At 52.3% G+C, this 16957-nt stretch overlaps 6 protein-coding genes across 6 annotated transcripts; 5 read left to right on the forward strand and 1 right to left on the reverse strand.

Moving 5' to 3' along the window:
- Nucleotides 1-94: 94 nt before the first annotated feature.
- Z519_08916 (uncharacterized protein) lies at nucleotides 95-2403 on the forward strand (the record flags this gene model as incomplete). Its single annotated transcript, XM_016766643.1, has 8 exons — nucleotides 95-617; nucleotides 703-864; nucleotides 929-1039; nucleotides 1091-1229; nucleotides 1306-1531; nucleotides 1592-1876; nucleotides 1936-2178; nucleotides 2236-2403. 8 exons carry the CDS (start codon nucleotides 95-97, stop codon nucleotides 2401-2403), a joined length of 1857 nt encoding a protein of 618 aa, XP_016616941.1.
- A 980-nt stretch (nucleotides 2404-3383) lies between these two features.
- Nucleotides 3384-4632, forward strand: Z519_08917 (uncharacterized protein; the record flags this gene model as incomplete). The annotated part of the gene is made up of 4 exons (XM_016766644.1): nucleotides 3384-3517; nucleotides 3583-3987; nucleotides 4047-4119; nucleotides 4186-4632. 4 exons carry the CDS (start codon nucleotides 3384-3386, stop codon nucleotides 4630-4632), a joined length of 1059 nt encoding a protein of 352 aa, XP_016616942.1.
- A 466-nt stretch (nucleotides 4633-5098) lies between these two features.
- Z519_08918 (uncharacterized protein) lies at nucleotides 5099-5878 on the reverse strand (the record flags this gene model as incomplete). The annotated part of the gene is made up of 1 exon (XM_016766645.1): nucleotides 5099-5878. One exon carries the CDS (start codon nucleotides 5876-5878, stop codon nucleotides 5099-5101), a length of 780 nt encoding a protein of 259 aa, XP_016616943.1.
- Nucleotides 5879-6772: 894 nt separating this feature from the next.
- Z519_08919 (uncharacterized protein) lies at nucleotides 6773-10350 on the forward strand (the record flags this gene model as incomplete). Its single annotated transcript, XM_016766646.1, has 4 exons — nucleotides 6773-6945; nucleotides 7244-7481; nucleotides 9726-10022; nucleotides 10090-10350. The coding sequence occupies 4 exons, from the start codon at nucleotides 6773-6775 to the stop codon at nucleotides 10348-10350; spliced, it is 969 nt and encodes a 322-aa protein (XP_016616944.1).
- Nucleotides 10351-11194: 844 nt separating this feature from the next.
- Nucleotides 11195-12351, forward strand: Z519_08920 (uncharacterized protein; the record flags this gene model as incomplete). Its single annotated transcript, XM_016766647.1, has 4 exons — nucleotides 11195-11417; nucleotides 11473-11555; nucleotides 11620-12275; nucleotides 12333-12351. The coding sequence occupies 4 exons, from the start codon at nucleotides 11195-11197 to the stop codon at nucleotides 12349-12351; spliced, it is 981 nt and encodes a 326-aa protein (XP_016616945.1).
- A 636-nt stretch (nucleotides 12352-12987) lies between these two features.
- Z519_08921 (uncharacterized protein) lies at nucleotides 12988-16617 on the forward strand (the record flags this gene model as incomplete). Its single annotated transcript, XM_016766648.1, has 1 exon — nucleotides 12988-16617. The coding sequence occupies one exon, from the start codon at nucleotides 12988-12990 to the stop codon at nucleotides 16615-16617; it is 3630 nt and encodes a 1209-aa protein (XP_016616946.1).
- Between the last annotated feature and the right edge of the window lie 340 nt (nucleotides 16618-16957).

The raw sequence follows: 16957 nt of genomic DNA on the forward strand, positions 1-16957 counted from the left end.
CAGAGGCCATTGGCGCTTGCTTCTGGCCCCTTATCCGATTCTCCAAAGCCAGGCGGGACTGTATTTGGATCTTGGTTATTGTCGACTGCCCATCATGACTGAAAAGGAAAAGGCTCCCTACGTCAGGCAATCCGGCGACATTGAGCGTACAGCCACCAATGTCGAGAATGCGCCTCCTCGCAGGAAGTCCTTCATGGACGTCGATATGGGCAAATTGAGTGCCGCATTTGAAAATCCACTTTCTGATATACCCAAGGAGAAACTCCTGGAAGAAGTGGAGGTCTTTTGCAGAGACAACAATCTCGTCGAGTACATTGACTCATTCCGCAAAGGTGCTCTGGTAGCTCAATCTCCAAATGCCTCGGACAATATTGTCGAGCTGTCACCCGAAGATCGAGAGGTCCTCGTGCGGGAGCACACGCATCGCTGGTCTCAACCATTTACCCTCTACTGGTTGGTTGTCATGTGCTCACTGGCCGCTGCTGTGCAGGGCATGGATGAGACTGTGAACAACGGTGCACAAGCACTCTATCTCAAGCAAATTAATATCACCACCGAGCGATTCAGCCAAGATATGGTTGACAACTTGACCGGCTTGGTTGTAGGTGCACCATACTGTAAGAGCTTGACTCCCCTTCCCCTTCCAAGGGCTCCTGCGAGATATAGGAGAATCCTCTGGCTGGGTGCTGACGAAAGCTGCAGTATGCTGTGCTATTCTCGGTTGCTGGTTGACGGAGCCGTGCAACAAAGTCTTTGCCCGTCGGGGCACGATCTTCATCTCTTGTTTCATTGCCGCAGTTGCCTCGGTTTGGGAAGGGGTCGCTAATTCGTGGGTGAACCTGTTTTTGGCACGTTTCGTTCTGGGTGAGTTGAGTCTATTGGATTGGTTGTCAAACAACCGGATGAAGTCTGCTAATGCTCTTTGGAGGACTTGGAATTGGTCCCAAATCGTCGACGGTGCCAGTGTACTCTGCTGAGTGCGCTCCAGCCCCCATCCGCGGGGCCTTGGTTATGATGTGGCAAATGTGGACCGCATTCGGTAGGTCGCCTATCACCATGTTTTGATCGCGTCTTTTGACAGTCGTTGTAGGTATCATGCTTGGAAACATCATGGGCGTGGCGTTCGGCGGACTGGCACCGGATCTTGGGTGGAGACTTATGCTCGGCAGCACTGTTGTCCTTCCCTTGATTGTTTGTGCTCAAGTCTACTACTGCCCTGAAAGCCCAAGGTAGGTGGTACGAAGCATCAAAAGATATCACGTCTGCGTGGTACTCGAGAGAGACTTGCTAAGAATCTTTTCATAGATGGTACATTCAGGGCAATCGACCTGAAAAGGCATTCCAGTCGTTCCAACGCCTGAGATTCACAGACCTCCAAGCGGCAAGAGATACCTACTACACATACATTGGTGTCGAACTCGAACGCAAGGCCCATAAGGGCAAGAACCTAGTCACCCAGTTTATCGAACTCTTCACTGTTCCTCGAAATCGACGAGCAACTTTGGCGTCATGGATTGTCATGTTCGGGCAGGTAAGACGGCTCATTGCTTAAGACATGATAATATATCATGTTGACACACTCCTGCTCTAGCAATTTTGTGGGGTAAATGTGATTGCGTATTACTCGACAACTATCTTTTTGCAGAGCGGGTTCTCGACGACGTCCGCCCTGTTAGCTTCCATGGGTACCGGTATCTTGAACTGGGTGTTTGCCTTACCGGCAGTGTTCACCATTGATCGTTGGGGTCGTCGAAATCTGTTGCTCTTTACCTTCCCTTTCCTGGCGATCTTCTTGCTATGGACTGGCTTCAGCTTCTGGTTTCACGACACCAAAACCAAAGTCGGAATGGTCACGACGGGAATGTACCTGTTTGAGGTGAGCCAAGTGCAGAGCAGCTTTCTGAGTCAAAAAAGTCTCTGACCACCATTTCCTAGATCTTCTACTCGCCCGGCGAAGGCCCTGTGCCATTTACCTATTCAGCAGAAGCCTTCCCTGTGCACGTTCGAGATGTTGGCATGAGTTTTGCGACAGCTACGACATGGTGCTTCAACTTCATTCTCAGTTTCACCTGGCCTCATATCTTGACGGCTTTCAAACCTCAGGGAGCATTCGGGTGGTACGGGGCATGGTGTATCATCTTGTGGTTTTTGATTCTCCTGTTTGTTCCCGAAACCAAGGTACGCTTGGCCGAATATATCTGGGTTTGAGACATGATTCTGACGCGGTCTTTATAGGCTCTGACCCTTGAAGAATTGGATCAAGTGTTCAGCGTCAGCACTCGTAAGCACATGAGCTACCAGATGAAGAACGCTGTCTGGCATTTCCGTGTGTGGGTGTTGAGGCAGAAACTCGAGCCGTTTCCTCCATTCTATCACCGAGCAGAGAAGCTGAACGAGGCGTGAGTAATGAAGTCATTGCTTTGTTAAGCGTGACCAGGTTTTGGCTGAGTAAGTGTTACTGTATCTGGCGAGGCTGGGTTCTGTTTTGGGAGGGTTGATTTCTGTCGCTCTTATACTATTAGCCGGAGCGAGAGGACGCTGAGCAAGTAGAAAATGGGTTGGGGGATACCATGGGGTCCAGGACCTTGCTGTCGACTAATTCCGAGATTGCCCGACGGCCGTTGCTCGGGCTGATGAATACCGAGCTCAGCCTGCAAGGTTGACGATTGCAGCAACCTTTCTCGAGCAAAACACGCATAATTGGATGCGGGGAGACATGTGGTTCTCCGTGGTTATCATGGCAAAATATTGCTCTACCGCAAGTACGCACAATGCCTATTCGCGCACGAATGCTCTCAGCCTCGCCCCCATGTGATATCACGTGAGAAGGGGGCCCACCGGGAGAAGTCGGGACGTTCATTCCTCGGCTGCCGTCAGGGTCAATGCGCAGCGCAGTTTGGTTTGCCCCTCCATCCCTCCATCCACTCGCCTACAGCACCTCCTCCCTTCGCTTTCCATGTTTCCCATTTGTAGAGGCGAATTGACTCGGATCGACTGTCTGATGCGGAGAAGCATCCACTGCCCGCCGCCATCATCTCCCGGACACTGACCAAACAATGATGTTGACATTGCCTTGCCATACTGCCACCCGATATGGGGCTGTCGGAATTGACAGCAGCTCGCTCTCCTTAAAACCACTGACTTTTCCTGAGATATCTGGCTCCTGTTCTCTCTTCTTGGTATCTGTTTCCACTTGATTCATTTAATTGCTTCCCCGAGCTTCTGCATCCCCAGTTCCCGTTGTCTCCTTCTCCTCTGACGTCTGTCTTCCATTCTACCGAGGATCATATACCTATCGCGTGCCCTACGTCGCCCGCTTAGGCCTCCCTGTCCTGGACGGTCCCTCTTCCATACTGAGTCACAGCAAGAGCACAAGCTTCATAATGGCAACCAATGGAGATACCAATGGCCACAATACCGGCACCGGCGAGGAGAAAATCAACACAGACATCATCACCCTCACTAGATTCCTGACGGAAGAACAGACCAAGCACAAGGAAGCAACGGGTGACTTTACGTCAGTCGACCAACCCATTTCTCTCACAGAAAGCACTTCAAGGCTAACGGTGTTTGTGTTTGCAGACTGCTCTGCCATGCCCTTCAATTCTCCTTCAAATCCATCGCCTACTATATCCGTCGTGCCACCTTGATCAATCTGACCGGTCTCGCTGGTTCTTCCAACACTACAGGCGACGATCAGAAAAAGCTCGACGTGATTGGCAATGACCTGTTCGTGGCGGCCATGCGGGGATCTGGCAAATGCAGAGCCCTAGTATCAGAAGAGGAAGAGGAGGTGATATACTTTGACGACAGCCATGATGCCAGATACGTCGTGGCCTGCGATCCCATTGACGGATCGAGCAATTTGGATGCTGGTGTCAGTGTAGGAACCATCTTTGGAATTATGAAATTGCCGGACAGTGTCGTTGGCAAGAAACCCTCCCCAGAGGATCTCCTTATGCCAGGCACGGAACTACTTGCTGCTGGGTAAGTCGAAAATTGAAATGTGAGACCTTTAGAGAATGGAACAACCCTAATAGGGCCAGCTTCACCATGTATGGCGCCTCCGCTCAACTCGTCATCACCATGAAAGGTGGCTCTGTTAACGGATTCACATTGGTAAGGAGATCGTTCAACGTTCCTTCTATGCCAGCAAGCCATTCCCGTGCTAACAAAACAACGTAGGACAACGCCCTAGGCGAATTCATCCTCACACATCCTAACATGCGCATCCCCAAGAAGCGTGCCATTTACTCTGTGAACGAGGGCAACTCCCTATACTGGACCGACAAAACAAAGGCGTACTTCGAGTCGCTCAAATACCCCACCGAAAAGGGCGGCAAGCCATACAGCGCCCGCTACATTGGATCTATGGTTGCCGACGCATACCGCACTTTACTATACGGAGGTATTTTCGCATACCCGGCGGATAAGAAATCCCCTAAGGGAAAACTGAGGATTCTATACGAGTGTGCCCCTATGGCATTAGTTATGGAGAACGCGGGTGGAATGGCAGTGAACAGCAACATGGAGAGGATGCTGGAGGTGAAGCCAGAAGGTATCCATGACCGAAGTGGGATCTTCATGGGCAGCAAGGAAGAGATGGAGAAAGTCATTGCGGCGCACAAGTAAAGTGTGGCAGCCAGTGGCGGAGCAGGTGAACAGATGGGTGGGACCTAGTAATGCCCTAAGGGAAGACGATGGCATAGGACCAACGACGACACAACAGGAGTTGCTGAATGGAAATGAACTGGCAATCAAGGAATGGCTTTGATCTTATGATTTATGTACCTAGCCGCCATCTAGCACAGCATTCACGAGAATCAGAAACCCGGCACCCAGGTGCATCGCGAGTTTAATCTGTTTCCATTAGTTTCCTGCACTGCTCGACCTAGGAACACTTTCGCTGGGCACAAAAGAGGTGGCACAAAAGAGGTTCAGTACCTCATACACCTGGTGATTCCTCGTACTAGGAAGCAGTTCCCAAACCGTTCTGTTTCATGTACTAAAGTAGAGTGCGCACAAACATACGAGGTAGTTCTACTATTCCAATCCTACAATCCAGCCTCGGACTCTTTGACCTCCTCTGGGTTGTCCTTCATCCATCCTCATGACAATTACGGACTAAGGTCTCTTTCAGCTCCTGGATTGCCGTTACAATTTCGTCTTCAACCCCGTCGACGGGCTCGCCGCTGTTCTTGCTCTTGTCCCCGCTAGATCTACTGCCCGCCGTCGCAAACCGTCCGTACCGGAGGTCACTGAGATTCCCGACGTTGTCTCCACACTGGCTCCGCAGCGTGGCGATCTGGGCCTCCAGATCTGCGATTTCGGACGCCAGATCTTGACTGGCGGTAGTCATTGCGGCGAGGAGTGTGGTCGTTGTGTGATTGTGCTTTGCGGTTGCCATGGGGAGAGTATGACCCAGGGGCTGTCCATCGTGGAGCGCCGTGTCGAACTGGGTTTCTTTTTCCTCGGCGTCAATATCGTCGTCATCTGTCGCCGCTCCGTGTTCTGCGTCCTCATTGTTGTTGTTGTCGTTACTGCCAATGCTGCCGTGCTTCCTTTTCTTCTTCCTGCTGGTGACCCTCAACAATCCTTCCTCCCTCCGAACTTGCCGCCCCAGTCTAGCTTTGAGTTCGACACTGCGACGACACTCGTCCTCAATCCGTCTCCGCACGTCGTCAATGAGGATATCCCTCTGGAACTGCAGATCTCGATACAGACGCTTCAGCTCTGTTGGATGCTGCCGTCCAAACGAGGACAGGCTGGGAGGTAAAAGTGCCAGGAACGATTTGTATGGCAGAATTGCTGGGAGAGGTGAAGGGTGGAGGAGATAGGAGGTTAAGATCTCCGATTCAGAGGGCAGTTGGAGTGACATGTCGCTGGATGATGATGGTGATATGGCGCTGAGGTGTCAAAACCGCGGGGGCAAGAAGTGGACTCTCCGGATTGCAGTCGTGGCAGCAAGGTAAGGCTTTGACGGAGAGGACTCAGTCCCCCTCTGCGTACTCTTTCGCTCAGATATTGACCAAATAAAACGAAGTTTCCGAGTCAATCGGCTTTGTTCGTTCCGGTGAATGATGATCACCACTGAATCTTCAGTTTTCCTGCCTTCTGAGCTGTGGCCAGCTAGTCGTCTGTGGCTCGTCCTCTCCCAGCCAAATCAGAGAGTGGCGTCGTCGCCTCTCAGCGCCAACAAGCTCGCCCCGTTTCCTCGTGGTTCCGGTCCTGATGTCCGGGTCTGAGCCCCTGAAACGGTAGCTTTGTCGGTGATGATGGCTCCTGACTCGGCTTGCCTTCTGGAGCTTTCTATTCCATCTTGTCTAGTTTTGCTGAACAAAGGTCGATAATGGTTGTGTTCATTTTATTCCTGTGGACAGAATGTTGTTCAGTTGTCGATTTGAACGACCAAACCGACTTTCCCTTCGCGGATCGGAAAAACTTCGGATATGGGACGCGTTCTCGCCGGCCAATAAGTGCTGGCCTCGCCTTGGCTCTAGCCTTTGATCACTTCAGCTCAGATGGGAGTCGCTGCTTTTGTGTCTCTCCCTTTGATGCCGCGACCGCATTCACATCTCTCCTTCTTCCTTCTTCCTTCTTCCTCGCTGGAACCTTCATCTTCTTTGTTCTTCTTCAAGACTGGCTGATCCTGCTGACGGTATCTTCTCCTCTGCGAGGAGCCCTGTCAGCGATTTCTTTCACTTCCTCTCGGCCTAACTTCGAGATTCCCATGTCCTAGAATCTCAGATCACGGCCTCGCCTCACCATAATCATGGCCCCGCAGACAAACGATAACAAACCGATGTACGCCAAGGATGAGAAGGCGCTCTGCTTCCACGGAGAGTTGTTGTATGATGCCAAAATCACAGACGTGAAGAAAACAGATCCCAAAGAGACAAAGTCCCCTTACCATTACAAGGTCCACTACAAAGGCTGGAAGAATACGTGAGTCTCAATCTTGTCATCCTTGTTTGCCTTTGTCGCGCTCTTGTTCTGTTGAATTGCTTTTTTTTTCTGCGTCTTTGTTGTTCGAAGCCTTCGGTAGTACACGCTCTGATCCTGCCCAGACGGTAAGGCACACATTCTTGTGTGGGCAGTTGACGTGTCTGAACGTGAATTTTCCACATTCATATGCAGCGTCCGCGCGGCATCTGCCTCTCACCTATTCTTTTCTTTTACTCATGGGAAGCAGATCTCTCCATCTTTCCCCCAGACATGAAAATGCTAACCTTCGCTCTTCCAGCTGGGACGACTGGGTCCCCCAGGATCGACTTCGCAAAAACACAGAAGAAAATCGTGAACTTGCAGCAAATCTGCGCCAACAGGCCGCACTTAAAGCTGCTCCTAAAGTGACTGGTAAAACCCGCCGAGGACAAGGCTCGGAGATTGGATCTGGCAGAGGGTCAGAAGAACGTACATCTTCTGTCCCTGCTGCCGGCGGTAGGGGATCCAAGCGGGCAAGAGATAATGATCTGGAAAAGGTTGGTGGTGATTCCCCGGCCCACAAGCGTACCCGTACCCGTGTGTTTCATTCCCGTGATGATGATAATGAACCCCGTCTCGACATGATGTCCTGGACTGCTGGATCGCCCAAGAACAAGGATCCCGAGAAAAACTTAGCAAAGGATATCCCCGCACCAAGCCTGGGTACTAAGGACGACGACGACGACTTGGACGAGCCGCCAATCGCGGATGATGAAGAGGAGGCCAAGCACACCCCGAGCTTGGAACGAAAGAGCAACGATCCAGTAGACCTGCGACAATTTCTCTATGTGCCCCGCAAAGCCGCAGTCAAGGCCACGAATGCTCTTGCAAATACAAATTGGAAAGCATTGGTGGCCACTAGCCCTGTCAGGAAGAAGAAGACGACGAGGCAAAACCCGCCCAAGTCAAGCAGAGCCGCAACAAAGGAGAAGGCCATTGCTGCCACTTCCAGCAACCACAATTTGTCGGCTGGTGTGTCGAACAACCAATTGTCCACCTCTAAGGCTGCCAAACCTTCCACAAATGACGCCAAAGTTGTCAGTGGTAAAAGAAGTGCCAATGTCGGAAAGAAATCTAGCGCAACACTTGGACAGCCCAAGGTTTTGCAATCTTCTGTTTATGGTCGCTCCAAAGCTCACAGTCTCCCCTATCGCACCGCAAGCAGTGCGAGAGGTCGAAATAATAAAGTGCTCTCCTCCCCGGAGTTGGAAGACGAAGAAATTGCAGACACCGAAGATCAAGAAAGTGAAGATGATGTTGTGACTTCTGTCAGGAGGAGCGTTCAGACCTCAGCGGCGGGTTCTGATGCCAAGTCCAAATCCGTTGCAAAGAGAAACAACGAAGGTCATCGTTCGCAACAGATAACCCCGTCACCTTCCGGCTTTGCCAAAAGTCCCAGAAAACTTCGCAGCAGCAACACCACCACACCAGCTCCTCCCCGCCAGCTCCGCAGTTGTACGGATGCAACGACGCCCAAGCAACCGTTACGTCCCTGGAATATCAAAGACACCACGAACTACACACCTGCCGACATCGACCGTCTCCTTGCACAGCCTGCGCCTAAGGATGGGCCAGAATTTCTAAGTCATTGTTCCTGGGAAAAGCGCACGACTTTCCACGCACCACTGATTAGCGGAACCACCTACCTTGAAGAGGAAGCAATCAACGAGGAGCTCAGAAGTGCACGGAAGGATGGTAGACGATACACATTGCGATATCTCGGACCAAGCCAGGAACTCCCGCACCAATTTGAAGATCTGCCTTCCGACATTGACTCCGACGATGAGGATTACGGAGCGGCTCCTGCTGGTGGTGTGCCCGGCCAATCTCTTGAGGTCGACCCCCCAGGTTCCAACACACCATTCGACGCACTGAAGTTCCCTTATCGGCTTATTGAGAAAATCAACCGCGATGGCGACAGATTTCCCGCCGGCTGGACTCAGGAAAATCTCATGAGCATCCCTGATCATTGTGCCGTCTGGATCCGTGAAGAACTTCTGGTGAAGCTGCCTTTCAGAGTGCTTGAGGGTCGTCCCCCCTGGGTTCTCAATGAAGTACCAGACTATGCACCCTTCTGGGAACAATATGAGCGAGAGAACGAAGCGGAAATCATCAACGCGTTCGCCGCCAGGGGCAGGATGAGATGCAATGGCGACGACCATGCTCTGCTCGACCTTGCCATTGCCGCTAGCGACCGCGCCTTTGAAGCTGCGGCGCAAGCAAGTCGGTCCATCGGTACGGCCACATTCAATGACTTTCGCATCGATGGATGCCAAGTGTGCGCCGAACATGGTGTGTTATGTGACGGGGTAAAACCAGTCTGCCACTATTGCGAACGGGAGGGCTTGGAATGCGACTTTACATCCCCAGAGGTTGAGGAAAGCTACATGCGACGTGGAAGTCTTTACGACAGGCAACAAGAGTTTGCGGTCTTGGGTGCTCACAACCTCGAATCGGCCCTGCGCGCCAGGATCCCAGCTAATCGAGTCATTACAGGCCTGGATGCTCTCGCACTAGCCGCAGAAGTGATCGAATCCGGAAGCGCTAATCGTCTTCAAAGTAATCTTGCATGACCTACCCAGGTCCCGGGACCCAGGATTCAGGACGTGGATGTGGATTTTACCTTGCCTCGCGCCGTGGACAGCACCCGGTGCTTCAATTTGCCAGGATTGCCCAGTTTTCCTTCCCGTGATTTTGACCCTGAACAAGGAATATGTACTTACTTGACCATGCATTCGCAGGAAGACGCGTTCTACCTCCGCCCATCAATTCGCATCAATGTCCCTGACCACCTGAAGAATCTCCTTGTTGACGATTGGGAGAACGTTACGAAGTCACTGCTTCTCGTCCCCTTGCCTAGTCAAGCCCCCGCGAATTACATCATCGACGAATATTTCAACGCAGAAAAGATGAACCGCCGCTTGTGTTCGCCCGAAGCAGACATCTTGGAGGAGTTCTGTGCGGGATTGAAAATGTACTTTGAGAAAGCTGTTGGTAAGATCTTGTTGTACCGCTTTGAGAGAAGTCAGTTGGCAGAGGTAGGTCATTTCTTAGCGCATGCTCCCATTTCCGGATCCTCATACTGATCGCTACCCATCGCTACAGGTTCGGAAACTCTGGGAATCTGGGCGTTACAAAGAGTGGGAGGGCAAAGGTCCCGGCGATTGCTACGGCGCCGAACATCTCACACGCATGATCGTCAACCTGCCGGAAATGATTGCGCAGACAAACATGGACGCGGAGGCCGTATCTCGCCTGAAGACCGAACTCAGTAAGTTCAGCACCTGGTTGTCGAGGAATAGTGGGAAATATTTCTGTGCGAAATATGAGAAACCGAGTGCGGAGTACATCGAGAGCGCCCGATAGGAACGGATGCAGGAATAAGATGGCACTCGAAACGGAGAGTACGAGGTGACGATGGGATTGTTGAGAGAGCTTATTATAGGTGATGTGGGACGTTGCTGATTGCACACCGGGGGAGTAATGTGTACAGATCATCTTTGACCCAGGCCCCTGGGCGCTCTTGGTTTAGGAGAATTGAAAACGGCGTTTCTCTTTTCCGGGCCTCAGAACGAAGGCCGCAGAGGCCTCATCATGGGTTCGTTCATGGCGGGAAAGGACAAAGAAGTAGCTAGACTACATAAAGGCTCGATTCCCTCGGTGTTCACTTGTATGTATCGAGTAGAGGGCCATAAGTCGATGGTCGCCGTCACAAAAGCTTGGCATGGATTTCTTTCGTTGTGTTTCTTTTCCATTTCCTTTTGGTGCCGAAGCCTAGTAGCCGCAGACCACCACCAAGCCACCAACTCGGCTGGCAGGGCCACCAGGCTGCTTTTCTCTCCAATTCTCTCCAATTCTGTTGCGTTGATTTGCTCGACTTGACAATCTTTTCCTTGTTCCTGACACGCGATCCTCTTCCACAACACTGATGCCTCCTCTTTGAAGCTCATATCCAAAGGTACGTGTAGATGTTGCCCTTCCTCCCTCGCCTCTTATGATGAGAATCCAGCTGGCACCAGTCTGAGAAGACTTGTACTCTTTACATGCGGATCAGCTTTATATGGCACTGAGCCTACAATCTGAACATCCTGACCCCCACCAACAGCTTGCGGATTGGATCTGTGATACACGAGACTGATGTATGCTGCAGCTGCAACTGCAACAGGAACCCCTTGGCTGACGCCTGGACACCACTCCCAATCTCCCCATCATGGTCCTCCATAACCCCAATAACTGGCACTGGGTCAACAAAGATGCGGGGCCCTGGGCTAGAGAATATTTAGACAGAGAGGTCCAGAAGGTCTCGGCGGAAGAGGATGGAGTGTCGGCAAAGATCACAAGACTAATCTCGATGGACGGCGATGTGGAGGTCAGCCAGCGGAAGGGCAAAGTCATCACAATCTTTGATGTTGCGCTGCAGTTAGAATATGAAGGTACAGGCCTTCCACTAGTCGGGAGTGGGAAAGAGACGACTCATTCGTTATGCAGGCAAAACCCAAGAGGGCACTGACGTTAGTGGGAGCATCAGAATCCCCGAATGTGCCTATGATACGGAGCCTGACGACTATGTGGTATGTTTTCACATCAGCACAGCGTGCAGGATTTGGCCAGGCCACGACTGACAATGTGGCGCAGTTTGACATTGATATCTATTCGGAGAAGAAGGAGAAACAACCCGTTAAAGATCTCGTCCGATCGAAATTGGTCCCTCAACTTCGACAGGTGTTTGCTAAACTCAGTCCTGCCCTGATCGAAGAGCATGGAAAAGATCTTCAGCACGCACCCGGCTCGAACCCATCGAGCGGTTTCGCAACGCCCACCTGGCATCCTGAAAAAGAACGCAAGCCCTTGTCCCCCGCCCCTGTCACAAGCTCCGCAAGCGGCAAATCATCCATCAACACAACTACTGTCACGGCGACGGATGAATTTCGCACAACCGCGGAAGAGATGTATCAGACGTTTACCGATCCTCAACGGCTCGGCGCGTTCACACGTGCACCTCCCCGGCTATTCGAAGGCGCCAAGGTTGGTGGAAAGTTCTCCATCTTCGACGGCAATGTCACTGGGGAATTTGTCGACCTGCAGCCACCCAAGAAGATTATCCAGAAATGGAGACTAGCACAATGGCCGGAAGGACACGAGAGCACCCAGGAAATTTTCTTTGACCAGAACGACGTTGACCGAGTAACCAATATGCGCGTGACCTGGACCGGAGTGCCGGTTGGACAAGAGGAAGTGGTGCAGAGAAATTGGGAAGGCTACTACGTTCGCAGCATCAAGCAGACGTTTGGGTAGGTCTTGACGACTAGTTCACCCGTTTGTGCGTGCCTCGCTGACCGTGTTACTAGCTTTGGAACCATTCTTTAGGTTGTTGCTGCCCAAACAGGCCTCAGGCTGCATTTTTATAAAAGCAAGGCGACCGGAGTGATGGGATCGGCCAGCAATTGCATATTCTAGGTCACTTTGTACCATTCTAGACTTCTTGGAGCGGAAAAGCCTAAGAACATGAGCCCACGCAAGGACAAGATGTGAATACGATTGAATGCAGTGTTCTACAAGAGTACGAACAAACAGTGTTTGGATCCTTTTCTTTTTGCTTTCATGTCCAGGTCCCCTTTTTTGACGATGCTCGAGAAGCGCCAACCCCGGGTGATCGAATTATGTGTGCTTGATAGGGAACAGGGAACAAGCATCAGTGATTGAAGGTATCTCGTATTCAGTCCGCGAAGCTGCCATACGTCATTTCCCCCCTTTGACATCCGTATGAGGTCAGTCAACTTGCACCGCCACACCTCAACACTCCGAGACACCTACACCTCGACTGCTCCCTGTGTTTGTTTACGGTGCTTCACCATCGTCTGCGTCTTGTCGATCATCAGATCTCGTTGTCTCGCTCTCCCCGTTCACAGAGCTGGCTGAGTTGAAGTTCAGTCTGGCTGCGAAAATACATCCTTCGGTCTGCGCGACTCTGCGGCAGGTTGAACTGAAGAAGCATCGACCACCATGGCCGAACAAACCGCCTCCGCGCCGGCTACCAAAGTTCAGAGAAGCAGAGCCGATGAGACTGATCTCACCACCACCCTCGATCCAGCTCAGCGCGCAGATTTGACCCTCCTCATTGCCCGCATCACCGGGTCAATGCGCAAAGCGATTCTCGACAACTTCAGCTCGACAGCAGGACTGGATAAGACTCTTCGACAAGGTCTGACCGAGGACGAGAAGATGATGGCAGTGGACCCTGCAAAAGCCGACGTCGCTGCCTACGACCGCGAGCGGAAAATGAAGGCCGAAATCGACAGAGATCTGACCACGCTAAAGATGAAGCATCTCAAGAAGAACTGCCTGAAGGCCTTCGATGACTGGCGCGAGCAGGTCATCCTGCGGGTTGGCCAGGTCGTCAACAGTGAACGCACTGCTCAAGAGCAGGTTCAGAAGGATGCCAATGCTAATGTGTCAAAGCCTCCAGCACCAACAACCACTGCTAAGGTCATGGAGCCTGGGACCAGAATTGTCAACTTGAAGTTCAAAGACCTGTTCCCCCCGACGAAAACTCCATTGACGAAACTGCCCATGGACAAGCGAATGCTGGTGCTTCATTCTCTGCTCCTGCTGCTCCTGTCCTTGGAGCACTACAATGCGTATTCTCGCATTCTGCTGCTGAACTTGACGTCATCACTGAAACTGCCCCTTAAGACTTTTGAACAGGACGAGTACGCCACGGCTAAGGGTCTGCTCGAAGCGGCGAAAGAGCTGACAGCTGACGAGGAGAAGATGAAGAAGATCAGGGAAAATGAAGAGACCCGAAAATGGAGAGTTCGTTATGCAACAGCGGCCGGAGCTGCCATCCTCAGTGTCACTGGTGGGATGGCTGCGCCCCTTGTCGCTGCAGGCGTCGGCTCGGTCATGGGCGGACTCGGACTCGGCGCCACCTCCGCGGCTGCTTATCTCGGCTCCGTGGCAGGAAGCGCTGTTCTGGTCGGTGGACTGTTCGGCGCGTACGGCGGACGAATGACGGGTCAGATGATGGACTCGTATGCACGCCAAGTTGAAGACTTCCAGTTTCTGCCCGTGCGTGGCAGTAGTGATAAGAAGACCAGCGAAGATGAGGCCAAAGGTGCGCAAGAAGCCAGTGAATATGACCACAAACTTCGCGTTACCCTTGGCATCTCAGGTTGGCTGACCGAGAAAGAGGAGGTGGTCAAGCCCTGGCGTTCCTTGGGTAAGGGGGCCGAAGTCTTTGCGTTGAAATATGAACTTGAAGCATTGCTGAAGTTGGGAAATGCCATGAACGGCATGGTCCAGTCTGCGGCTTGGGGATATGCGCAGAAAGAAATCATATCACGGACTATCTTCGCAGACCTTGCTGCGGCGATGTGGCCAATGGCCCTGCTGAAGGTCGCAAGGGTCATTGACAACCCCTTCAGCGTTGCCAAAAGCCGTGCCGACAAAGCCGGTGAGGTTCTGGCGGATGCACTGGTCAATCGTGCCCAAGGTGAGCGGCCAGTTACGCTCATTGGATACTCACTCGGTGCTCGCGTCATATACACCTGTCTTATGAGTCTGGCGAAGAGAAAGGAATTCGGAATCATTGAGAATGCCGTCATGATTGGCTCCCCAACGCCCAGCGATACTAGCGACTGGAGAGTTCTCCGCAGTGTTGTCGCCGGCAGACTTGTCAATGTCTTCTCAGTCAATGATTACGTGCTTGGATTCATGTACCGCACATCAGCTATCCAGTATGGTGTGGCCGGCCTGCAAAAGGTGGAAGGTCTGAACACTGTCGAAAACTTCGATGTCTCGGAAGATGTCAGCAGCCATCAACGCTACCGCTATCTTATCGGCGCCATTCTCAAGAAGACCGGCTTTGAGGATATCGACATGGCCGCCGTTGAACGAGAACGGCAAGAGCTAGTTGAGAGGGAAAAAGAAGAGGAGAAAGAATCCCGTGCTGCGCAGAAAAGGTGGCTCCTCAGGAGGGAGTCCCATGGCGGCAAGGTAGATGAAGCTGCCGAAGGAGAAGCCGAGGCCGAGGAATTGGAAAAGAAGATTCAGGAACGGACGACGAAGACCTTGGTTACCAGGGTTATCGAGTACTTCTACGTGCCGAGCGTCCCAACAGCGAAAGATGCACAAAATGCTGCCGGCAATCTACAGCAGGCTGGACAAGGCCCCACCAAGGCTGGCAATGTTGCAGGTCAAGCTTCCACAGAAAGCTATGCAACCTACATCTACAAACATCTGCCGAGTATGCCACAAATCAACCGATCCAGTTTCAGCACGATTCAAAAAGGCAGTCCCACCGGTGCCGGCAAAATCACGGGGCGAGCACCCAAGGAAGGCGATGAAGGAGCAAGGCAAGCGCAAAGCTACGTCAAGCAAGCCTCCCAATACCTCTCTTCTCTGCCTAACATGCCTTCCTTCTCAGGCGGTGGTCAAGATAGGGCGGGAAAATTCCCTGCACCACCTAAAACAATGACTGAAAAAGCTACAGACTCTGTAAATGAGGCAGCAGAAAATACTACCTCCGCTACTAATGGCACAGCAGCCACACCGTCTGTCAAGAACACACTAAATCCCAAGGACAATCCCGCAGTAAAGTCCGCAAAACGTACTGTGCGCGATGCACGTATCATTCACCCAGCGAAAGATCGCACACCTGCTCCAGTGAAGGATGAAGCATATGAAGTATCCAAAGCAAAAGGGGCAGCTGTGCAGAATACCACTCAAACAATACAAAGAGGGTTTGATACCACGACGGGCAAAGCTGATGAGGCGGCGAAGGTAGCAAGAAGAGGAGCCCAAGACGCCAGTCAAGGGTCAACAGATGGTGCTCAGGGCGCCACGAAGACCGGGCAAAGCTATGCGACCAGAGCAGCGGCCTATTTGCCTGGCGTACCGAGCATGCGATTCGGAGGTGCTGGCAAGGGCGAGAAGAAAACCGCTCCGCCAAAGCTCGCAAAAAAATCGTCTGATCCGAAGAAAAGCGTCACAGCTAGACGTGCACAAGACACACCAAACCTTGGGAAGGCACTGTCAGGAGTCAAGTTCCCACCGCCAAAGCCCGACAGAACCCCATCAGGCATCAAGTCACCGCCACCGAAACTTGACAGAACTCCCTCGGGCATTAAATCGCCGCCGCCCAAGCTCGGCAGAACTCCATCAGGGGTCAAGTCTCCGCCGGCAAAGCTCGAGCGGACTCCCTCCGGCATTGAGTCATCACCGGCAAAATTCGAGCGCGTCCCGTCTGGCGTAAAGTCTCCGCAAAAGCTGGGCAGGCCTTTGTCAGGGGTTCCCACTCCGCCCACGTCGGTCCCGACACCGAGCCTCATCCAGCAGGTCAGCAGTGATGTGAGATCGCCGCCGCCAAAACTGGGGCAGAGGAGGAGCTCAAGTCAGCAGGTTCAAACCCCTGCAGCCCCGAACCCCACAACCATTGGTGAGAGGCTGGCGAGTCTCTCCCAAGAAGCTGGGACTGCCGTCCCAGCCGCGGCGGATTATGGAGGGTCCGTTGACTCCAGACAAGTAGAGGAGTCCACGACAACCAAGGAAGACGAGAAGAATGCCGCAGGCAGCGTGCGAAGGACCGGCGGTAGCATGATTTCGGGGACGGACGGATGGATTCGGAAGGGCTGAAAAGGGCTGAACTGAGCGGGCCTCAAAGGAGAGAAAGGTGTCGTAAAAGATGAAATCTACCTTGCATCTACCGCCTACTTTGTGCAGACGGAGCCTGGCAAACGGTATCTATTGTTGTATCTCGGGAAAGGGGGGATTAATTAGCATGTATGTACTGTATGCAGAGTTGGTAGACGTGTGGGGAAAAAAACGGGGGATAGTGTGATATTTTATGCACTGATTTTGACGGGGGTAAAGCGATATATATAGAGTACGTCGCCTCCCTTCTTCACAATTGAGTAGCCTTGGTATCTCTCTCTGGGTACATCTAGCCTTTATACCACCGTGCGACCCACCAAGA

The sequence above is a fragment of the Cladophialophora bantiana genome (assembly GCF_000835475.1).
Source record: "Cladophialophora bantiana CBS 173.52 unplaced genomic scaffold supercont1.14, whole genome shotgun sequence".
Classification (NCBI taxonomy): Eukaryota; Fungi; Ascomycota; class Eurotiomycetes; order Chaetothyriales; family Herpotrichiellaceae; genus Cladophialophora; species Cladophialophora bantiana.